General features: G+C 43.3%; 1 protein-coding gene across 2 annotated transcripts in view; it reads left to right on the top strand.

Moving 5' to 3' along the window:
• Positions 1-4358: 4358 nt before the first annotated feature.
• The window catches only part of SOBP (sine oculis binding protein homolog), a 114676-nt gene continuing 108489 nt past the window's right edge, over positions 4359-10545 (top strand). For both annotated transcript variants that reach the window (XM_014964663.1, XM_014964662.1), the window contains exon 1: positions 4359-9741. In XM_014964663.1, the coding sequence (XP_014820149.1) occupies positions 9621-9741 (121 nt within the window). In that variant the 5' untranslated portion in view covers positions 4359-9620. The remainder of the gene's footprint in view (positions 9742-10545) is intronic.

Here is a 10545-nt window from a genome sequence, read left to right as displayed (position 1 = left end):
GCCAGTAAATCCTGCCATGCCTGTCACCTCATCCTATGCAGGCTTTTTTTGGTTGGTTTTCCCCTTTTTTTTTTTTTTTTTTTTTTTTTTTGTCCTGTACCCATCCCCTCAGGTAGCTGGGAAACCCTAAAGTTAGGAAAGAAAGGGACCTCTTTTAAAAACACTGCCTTTCTTTCCTTTTTTTTTTTTTGGGTCTGGGTGAAGAAGTGGGAGAAAGGCCTGAAAGAGCCATAACTAAGCCCAATGGTGACACAGGCAATCCCAACAGAGAGAACTGCTGATAAAACTATAAACTCTTGAGCGGATGTAGAAATAATTTGTATTCCACTCCCCAATTTCAACATTGCTCCACTCCAAAGATTAAGATGTTGTTTGTGTTGTTTGTTTTTAATTTATTTATAGAGAGTCTATATTGATTTATTCTTCTGCTAGCATTTTATTCAGTTTCAATCAGATTTATTTTCCTGATGCTTGTGTTGGTCCCTTAGATTTAAAGAATAATTAGAGCTTTGGTCTTTTTTTTTTTTTTTTTTTTTTTTTTTTTTTTTTCAGTAGCCGGCTGCAACTGTGTAATTAAATTGTCAAAGTGAAATGTTGCGAGCTGAGCCGCGCATCCTTCTCGCACTTGAGCGCGGAGACCCCTCGGCTCTCCCTCCGCCTCCTCTGCTTCCCCGGCCCCGCTTCCCAGCCCGTCGGGGCGGCGGAGGGGGGCATGCGGAAAGGGAGGGGGGCTGTCCGGGGGGCTGCTTTGGGGATGGAAGTGTATTTACCCTGCGGAGGAGGGAGGGCTGCCCTGCCTCGATAGGAAGCTGTGCCAATCCAGCTGTGCTCTGGAGGTAGCGCTTGAGGCGGCCGCTCCAGATGTTAGGGTGGCTGCGATGGCACAAAAACGTTATTTCGGGACTTCTTTTGTCGTTAGGTCGCTGCTCCAGCCTTGACTGGTCCTATTTTTTTTTGCGCCTGTTTTCCACGTCTGTTCTGTGTCTGTTTGTTTTACATCCCTAATTCCCCCAAGTTGAGAGCACCGTATTTGCGAGACTTCGGCTGAACTTGTTGTCGTTGTTTAATGCACAGATAAAAGTGTCTAAAACGGCACAGTCTGGCTATAAGATAAAGCTGCTGTCATCTCATTTGAATATGTCATTTATTATAAGGCTGATTGCAAGTGGAGGACTGCCTGGAAAATGTCACGCACTGGCATAGTGTGTACACTATAGAGGCGAGTGTACAAATGTGTGTGCTGCCTAGTGAAAATAGCTTTGCTTTCTGGAGCCTCCATCTCCCCGTGTGAAATTAAATGGGAATGCACAATCCCCTCCCCTCTCCCCACCACTAATTTCGGTGAGGTGCACTTTCCTGCCCAAGGCAGGCGTTGGGTCTCCTGCTGCCTGTGTGATGAGCGCGGGCACAGTTCTGCCTGCGCATCAGCTGGGAATGTGGACAAGAGTAGTACCAGGGGAACCAACAAAATAACGTGTCGGTGCGTCTATTCGGAAATAAACCCTCCCCGTTTCAAGTCCCAAGGAGCGGCGGTGTTATTCTTTGCGAGATATATGACACATCCTATTTTGGGAGAGGGCTCTGTGCAGGGACCGGGGAGTGAGAGTCATTGCTGGTGGTAATCCCACGTAGTTTTGGGGACTGCGGAGGTATGTAGGATAGGGCATTGGCCCCTCAGAGCATCGCCTGATGCGATCTATATGGATTGCAGCTTTTAAGTTTCATAGGTTCTAGAATTACAAATTAGCTAATTTTAATCAAAACATGTGAAATGTTATCCTGGCTGGATATAAAGGCTGACTGTGCTGGATCCTCTGGGTTTGTTTTGTTTACTTTGGCTGCAGGCACACTCAGCGGTTTGGGAGATAGTTGTTCTTCTACAGTATAACAGATGTTTGTCTGAAAGGGTGAGGAAGAAACAAAAACAACATTGTGTGAAGGAGAAAAATTACACAATTTTAAACTAATGCTTTGGTATTAAGCACTGGCATTAACCTTCACGTAGAGAGTTTCTCTTTTTTTTTTTTTTTTTTTTTTTAACATGTGGCACTCTAATTGCATACATGAACATACACCCACAAGTGTGTATCTAGAGTCAAGAGGGGAATTGACAACAAAATCCTCCAAAATGTTGTGGTTTTTTCTTTAAAGTTTTTTTTTTTTTTTTTTTTTTTTTTTTTTAACCATGGGTAGCTGCTTAAGGTTAGAAACCTCAAGATTTCAGCTGACCTAAAAATTAAAGGCGGGTAAAAATGGCATGTTGAACCAATGTGATGAATTTCTGGTTGAGAGTGAGACAGCTGGTGGCAGAACCTTTCACAAAACACAGGCCACCTTTTGGTGTAAATTGTGCTACATGTGCTGTGCTGGGAGACTACATTTTCAGTAGGACAGTTGGCTGCTGTCACCCAAGAGGGGGAAAGAGAGACAGGAAGAAAAAGAAAAAAAAAAAGTGGCTTGAGTTTTTGACTTGTTGAGAAAGTTAAAATCCTGTGGCGGTCACTCACTCTTTCTCTTTACTGATGGATTAAGATGTCTGGTTGTTCTGGGTAAACCCGGGGAATACAATAATGCAACAAATTGGTTACACTGTGCAAAATGTTTGCAGCGAAATGACAGAGGGAGCACAATGTGCCCTTGTGTGGGTTCATATCTGTAATGTTCAAACAGACTGACTGTTTCCCTTCATCTGAACTGCTTTCATCTGGACCAGTGTAAAATAAGCTCTGGTAAGTAATCACGGCAGAGCAGAAAGAAAGGAATGTATACAGCAATAGACAGCCTAAGCTGTAAAAACTGTAACCCGAGTATCAGCAGCAGATCAGATATCAAGGCTTTAAGGTAGGGGAAATGAAAGAGATGAAGGGGAGGAAAAGACGAGAGAGAGGGAATGGAAAAGTCAGCTTGGAAAGTGAAGGAGAAGTAGGAGGGCCCCCTCAGGGAAATTTGGCTCAGGGATTAGGGAATTTTATCATGGTGTACAGTGACCTACTCAGGTTTCAGCCCACGTTGGATCAAATTGCCTCCCTTTGCGAGCAGAAAGAAAAGGGACTGGTGTATATGTGATTTTTTTTTTTTTTTTCCTCCGGGTAATAAAAAGGCCATTGGTACAAGTGTCTATTTTAAGTACAGCAAATGCAGGGCACTATGAATGAGCAATAAAATTACCTCATCCCAGAGACTTCCTTCAAGATTTGCTGTTCGATACAGTCAGATATTTACTCGAGAAGGGTCACAACACCTAACTGCTTGGTTTGTTGTCTTCCGACTAGTGTCACAGCTCAGTTTTAACACGACTGGATAGATATTCAGGTTGCTTGCTCTTCCCTTATGCCAGATATTAAGTTACATTTTTGTTATCTCTAACCTAATGTACATGCTGGTCATAACAAATTTTAATACGATACAATGTTTTGTGCAAAAAAGCACATGACTGCACAGTTTTCTGATATTACATTTCAATGAAAAATATATTCAGGAGGAATTGTTTTGTTTTGCTGTGACCTTCACAGCCTCTCTTTCTTTTCTCTGATTATTGTTTTCTTTTGTCCCCCTTCCTCCTGCAGACGATACTCGCCGTTTTTATTTCCAGGGGTAGCATTGTTCACCTCCTTCAGTGCAGTGCCATTTCTCACTCACTGGTGAATAACAGAACACCTAATAGATAACAGATCCAAAGCTATCATAATCGGGGAACCCAATACTATTTTAAGACTAAAATATTTTTTACAGTTTAATTGATGAAAGTGCTTGTCGAGGCACGGTGATGGCTCCCCCATCCATCCCTCCTCAGCTTATTTCCATTTGCCATCCCTCTCCTCAGGAGCAGCTTGGTGTTGTGAAATGAAGTTACATCTAGTATGGATTGCACTGGAAGTTCTCCTGCACAAACAAGACAATGTATCTGCACGTCTCTGTCAGTTGAAAGGCGAGCAATTAATTTGTGCTGTAATTTCACAGGGCTGCTCTGTGCGCCCAAGGAGTTTACCGTCTATAAATATTCTCAATAACTAATTTGTATCTAAAATTGGGCTTTGTTCCCGATGCCTAGAGCTTAAGACAGCCCCATCTGTTATAGTTTAATAGTAAACTCATCAGAAGATCTTTCAGTTTAGTGTTTTAATATTCCCCATTTGGCATTTAAAAGTACTACTGTCGGAAGGAGGGAAGCGGTGAAGCAGGCGTAGCAGTGCTGCGCCCGGGGCCAGTCAGAGCACTCTGAGCGCTCAGAAGATTCCAAGGAAACTCCTCCCTTCTCTCCTGAAAAGCAAAAAAAAAAAAAAAAAAATGTCTTTGGCAAAGTGGAAAAGCAGACAGACTTTATCAATCGTACTATTTTGGGAGACCGAGGTGCGTTTGGGTTTGGTTTTTGGTTTTTTTCGCGGAGTCTGCGTGGAAGGAGTTTTGTGGGATGGCTGGAAAAGGGAGCTGTGTGGGCTGTGCAGGGAGCCTCACCTGCCCGTGAGTCCTAGAAACAGCGCTTCCCCAAACAACCCGGGCGTTTCGGAACCAGAGGTGTATGTGGGAGGACAAAGGAAATTAAAGCATCAAGAAATTTTGCTTTCTGATAGCCCAAAGGCCTAACCATAAAATGCAATATGGCGACAACGTAAATAAGGGGAGAAAGTGAGGGCTAGTAAAAAGAAAAAAAAACAAATAAATAAAATCCAAGTTCATATTGTGGCTATAGAAACATTTATATTTCCTTGGTGCAGTGAAAGTGAAAAGTGAATTTGTGGGGCTCTGCACCGAGTGGGTTCTGCAGGCAAGGAAATGGAATGGAGCCACCGTGCTTCCTCCCAGATCTGAAATAAACATTCAGCAGTAAAACCTAGAAGAAAATGAGTCTGACAGACTCATTCTCCCCTGCGTTTCCTGCCTCCGTGTTTGCCAGGCCTCGGTCGGTGAAGCCAGGCCTTGCCCCCTGTGAATAAGGTTCGTAGAGAAGGAAAGGCGAGAGGTCTAAGATGGAAAGAGAAGCGTGGCTCAGCTTCAGAATGTATTAATTAGTGAAGATTTGGGAAAATGATGCATTGCAATGTGAAAAATCAAGCTGTAGGTGTACTGTTACGATGAAATGAATCCTAAAGTGGGAATAAATGTGTAGCGTGTAAGTCAGTCTCACAAAGGAGAGAAACCACAGTCTGGCGAGTCAACACACTATTCTTCATCTTTGCCATGAATAGGAAGCAAATTCAAGTCAAAATACCAACGAGCATAATAGTTAGTTAGTTATCCTGGCTCTTCCAGGAGGGAGGATATTTCTGTATAGTACAAGAATAGAGAAATCATACAGTTAAAACATGCAAATTACACATTGCCCCGCAGTGGTGATAAGTGGTTTGGGACTTAGCAGGGGGGCAAGGAAAGAATTGCCATCTTATGAGGGAGGGCTTTGGTGGTGCTGTGTGAGTGGGGCCACTGGGGCGTTTGGGGGCCAGTTCCTTTGGCAGGGACGAGCCCGTTGTGCTGCAGCCGTGGGAGATGCCCTGGTGGCTTCCATGATGTGTGGCTATACACCTGGGCTGTCGGCTAGAGGAGCACAGGAGATTTGGCTCTGGTGGGATGTGAGCCCACTGCCTGGGTGCAGGCCGAGGGGGAGGCCGAAGAGGTTATGGGTGTTTTCCGCTGCAGCCTCTGGAGCACAAGAGGCCGAGCGTGGCGTGGTGGTGTGAGCCCAGAAGGATGCAGGGCAGGACCTCTGTGCTCGTCCTCTCAGCTCCAAGGCCGGCCCACGCTGTGAGCGGGACCGGGGCTCGGTCCCTTGGTTTCCCTGCGGGGGACGGAGTGTTGCCTCCCCGGCAGGGTGAAGTTGGCTTCGGTGCTGTAATTTTGCAGTGAAATCCGCGGACCCCTGCAGGACTCCTCTTGGGTTCGGTGGGATTCGCTCTGTGCTCAAGGGTCCCAGCTTGGCAGTGTGATTGCTGACTTGGGATTTTATTGAGGATGGGCAAGGTTTTCCCTGGTGTGATGGTCTTCCACCTCATGCCAGCCCTCTGGCAGGGCTGTGGGGCTGGGGTGGCAGCCTCCATCCTGCAGGCCCTCCACATCCTTTTGGGGAATGGGGCTGAAAGTAGACATGGACTAGCTCAGTGCCTCTACTGTCCTGTTCCTGAAAAACCTTGGAATTGCAGCTCCTTGCACATCCTCCATCTGGTCACCCACACTTGTTTTCTCCCTGGGCTTTGGCAGGCCCATTGTCTCTCAGTTCAGCTGATTACTTTCTAGCCTGCTCCATCACAGTTTCTTCGGCTCTCCTGGCTCAACATCAGGCTCTGCATTCTTGCTTTTCTCAAGCACCATGGTTACAATCATCACCTTTCTTTTCACTAAGCCTTTGAAGCTTGTACATCCTTCAGTGAGCTTCTGCTGTGCACATACAGGTTATGTATTAATTGGCTTGCTTCCTTTCCTTAACTTCATCAAGGACTGGGCTTTTTTTTTTTTCCCTTACTGCATTCAGACAGAGAAAAATTGTCTCCTCTCATCAGTTTTATTTTGACTATTGCCACCACACTGGTCTTTATATCTCCCATCTTGTTACCTATATTGAACCCACATAGACTGGGCCTACCAATGAAATGGAGAGAAGGAAAAATACGAGGAAACAATGAAGTAATAGTGGTCAGCTCCAGGGCTGCAGCTTCAGCAAGTGCTTGACCTGTGTGACCATCATCTTGATGGAAAGGGTGTTAGATGTGGCTGCAAACAGGTTTTGTAGTCAGGAGTCTGAGAGAAGATGATGTCGTGGTTCTGTGGACACCCGTCTATGCAAGAGAGTTGGTGTGGAAGGAAACAATTCTCAGCTTTGACCATCTGCTTGTTGAGGATGGGGTCATCCTCTTGGTTTGCTGTGTACAGTGTGCTGTGTAAGGAAGCCCTGGCTGTGAGCCACCAGGAGAATAGTATTAAGAGTGATCACCACCATTGTAATATGTAAGATAAATTATGAAGGAGAATGGCTTAATTGTTTCATTTATCCAAGCATCCTTGTTGAGAAATCACGGTGCTTACTTTTGTTACTGCTAATATGTAACCTCATTCTACTCTCATTGAAGTTCATAGCAAAGGCCCCCAGTGATTTTTATCTTTTTTAAAGAGTCAACTCTATTATGAGTAATTTCAAAATCAGATGTACTTTTTTGTTGTTACGACTGTTCATTTTTGTGCATGACTCATCATGGATGTTAAGATAAGGCTTGTAAGGTACTTAAACTTTGTGCTATGACAATCCCAACCATCACTTTGATTAGATTCTGAAGAGACATATAAATATATGAATTTTCAGGAAAAAATAAACATATATACAGCCTTGCTTGCCTATTCCTTGATGAGTAATTAGAAATTACTCATTGCCTGAATTGATCAACAGTGCAAATAAAGCAAAAAGCATCCACAGGAAGCAAATTTAGAGCTACTCAATTAATTTGGTTGCAAGGGGTTTAAGTCAGGAAGGCTTTGGTCTCTACCTTGCTAGATGAGTCTCTCGGGCTGCATCTCCGTTGTTGAAACTCAGCAAAGCAAAGGAATCTGGTGGAGCTTGTCTTTGGGCATCCATGGACCTGTCGGGCCATTGTGGGTGAGCTGCAGTGGCAAGGTTTCATTCTCCATCCCCAGGTCATTTTGTTGTTGGATTCCCATGGGTTAGAGACAGGGTTTGTGCATTGGGACTTTCAGCGCTCTGAGAAGGATTTTCTAAAAAGCTGAAAACAAAAAAAAATTCAGAAAAATTTCCCATTTTTGCTAGTATTTAAAACACTTACAACAATGCATCATTCAAATGAGCCTATATATATAATTTTAGAAATCAGTGTAGGTATTAGGCACATTACACTGCATTGTACATGCTATTGCAAACTGTAGTAGTGACATAGTTCAGACGTAACGGGTTGTTGCACTTGTAGTGCTAACAGTAGAGATAGAGGTGGAATGATATGATGTTTTCCAGCAATTTGGGGCTGCAGAGGACAGCCACGGAACCGAGACTTCCAGGAGAAGGTCAAGTGAAAATGAAAGGGAAAAACCAGAGGGGAAATTGATGCTCCAAGGGTCTGCTGTGGCATTTTGTTTTGTTTTTTTTCTTTTCCTGAAACATGTGTTTGTAGCACAATTGCACAGAGGATACTCCTGGAAGAGTATAAATTGCTTGTGTTTATTGCTTATAGCTGCTTTACAGCGCTCCTTGAGTGACAGGAACACCTATGCAATCTGGTGTGATGAATGAGCCAGGAGCAGAGCAGCTCTGACGTTCCAGGGCAGAGCGCCTGCTGTAGCTTTGAATTCAGAAGCAATTATCATCTGATTAATTTTATTTATTTATTTAAATGACTGGAGAATTGCTGTGTTCTATCATTAGACTTGCTCCCACTCAAAAATTAAGCTAGAGCAGTTACTAGACAAAATCTAGCAACCTGCAAATTTGACACGTACCATTTGTTTTGAATTGGTGCTGTATTCTCCTTGTTCCTTTGCTGGTAGCTAGAGTCCCAGAAGAGATTGCATATCAGGAACATTATTTTAGATGTCAAGATCTTGCAGGAAAACGAACTTTGGAATTTGTTTTAAAAGAGTGATAATAAAAAAATGCAGAGACCAAACTGGAAGGCTTTGTGTGTGGCTTTTTCATTTCATTTCATAGTTGTCATAGTGCTTTAAACTGATCTTTGCCGTTGCAATAATTCATTAGCTGGTTTCCTTTGGTAGTTTCCTAAATCCGTAAGCCCTAGAGCTCCATGGCACTATTTGGTTTCAAAAAGCTTTGTTGCCTGGCTGCAGATTTCTTAAGTTGCTCCACTAAATCTCCTGGCCCAGTAATGAGCGTTTTCTACAGAAATATTTTTGCCACATGACCTAGAGGATGTGTTTTTAATAGAATTTGAGAGTTATGACAGTCATGTTCCGTATTTTGCATTTCCATACAAACATAAAATGTAACCACACGGCTGCTTGGAAATCGGTTTGAAAATAAATATGGCAAAACTGAGAAAGGTTTTCTTAAGTAAATATAAGAGGTGTTTATCTGAAACGTTATGGTAAAATGGTTTCATGATAAAGAGTTTTTAAGTGGTTTGACTATGCAAGGCCCTATAACTCTGAGGAAAAAACATCTTTGCTGTGATTTTATTTGATTTGGTTCATGGGCAACTCAAGGAACTGTAATTGTGTCAGTGACCTGCTCCAGCTGAAAAGACTGTAGAGCAGTAAGATTGATTAACTGCTGGTTGAAAAAAATCCTAGTTTTCTGTTATTCTCTTGCTGCAGTCTTAAATATTTTATGGCAACACAGACAAGTTTGTGTGACGAATGTATGTTACAATATTTCTGACATTGAATGCTGGAGCAAAAGTCATAAATATCTCTCCTTTTCATTTTCTTTAAATTACAGACGTACAAGTCTCTGTCATAATTACATGTGCCAGTCAGAGATTTAAATGCATTACACTTTATGCACTTGACTTATGAAACGAACATTAGTCTTTGAGGAGGTGGGCCAAACCTGACACTTCCTCGTGTAGCACAGATACGGTTCGATTTATGCAGTCCTCCCTTCCTTCCAAATGGTTATTGATTACATAAATAAGTAGGTAATTTTTCTCTTTCAGAACTTTGCAGAAAACACTATGAATGAGCTCCTTGGCTGGTATGGTTATGATAAGGTTGAATTGAAAGATGGAGAAGATATTGAATTCAGGAACTACTCGGCAGACGGGGAAAGCCGCCAGCACATTTCTGTTCTCAAAGGTAATGAGACTTAATGTTTCTGTGTTTGGGCAAAGAGGGATTAATATCTCAACCTGTCTGAATTGGCGTGGACTGGGAAGTGTGTTCTGCTGCTTGCTTCGTGGTTGGTTTAAATAAAAATATCGGAGAGTCCCTTCTAGTACGAGGAAGCCAATAGAGTACAGGGAAAATCGCTTAACAAAATTGCTGTCTGTAGGCACTTACTAACCTGTCTTCACAAATAATACCTTTTGTGAGTCAGTTGAAAGTCATGTTCCTGTGGTACCAATGAACTGCTCACAACTGGAAAAAAGAGAGAGCACTTTCTTAGCTCTGTGGCTTTAAGGAACCCTTTTCCTTCCAAAACTAAGGCTTTTTGGCCTACGGCTTTTTAAAATGCTGAAGGATTTTGAGCTGGAATATTCACAGCGCCTGTGGGAATCGCTATGAATGTTCACAAAAGGCTCCTCAGGGATGTTTGTACCACAGTGTCTTCTGCAAGTGCTGCAGAAGTTCTCCAGGGGTGGAATTTGTTTGGGACAGTGCTAGATCTTCACGTAGCACGAGATAACTCACAATGTGAAGGATGGGATCCAGGCTTCGTGTTCAGCTGTTCGGTTGCTGCCTCCTGGCTCCGCAGCCACAGCAAAGGGGCAGGGGCTTGCGACCAGAGGGAAGCAAAGAGTAGGAAATTGCTGCGTCTTGACTTATCCAACAAGAGTTCCTGAAAGGCGAGTAAAGAGAGGAAATTGCTGCATCTTGACTTATCCAACAAGACTTCCTCAAAGGCGAGGTAAAGAGAGGAAATTGCAGCAGCTTTTACAC

Source organism: Calidris pugnax, unplaced genomic scaffold (assembly GCF_001431845.1).
Source record: "Calidris pugnax isolate Ruff unplaced genomic scaffold, ASM143184v1 scaffold219, whole genome shotgun sequence".
Taxonomy (NCBI): Eukaryota; Metazoa; Chordata; class Aves; order Charadriiformes; family Scolopacidae; genus Calidris; species Calidris pugnax.
The sequence above is the reverse complement of the archived record's forward strand: the minus strand, read 5'-3'. Positions and strand labels throughout refer to the sequence as shown.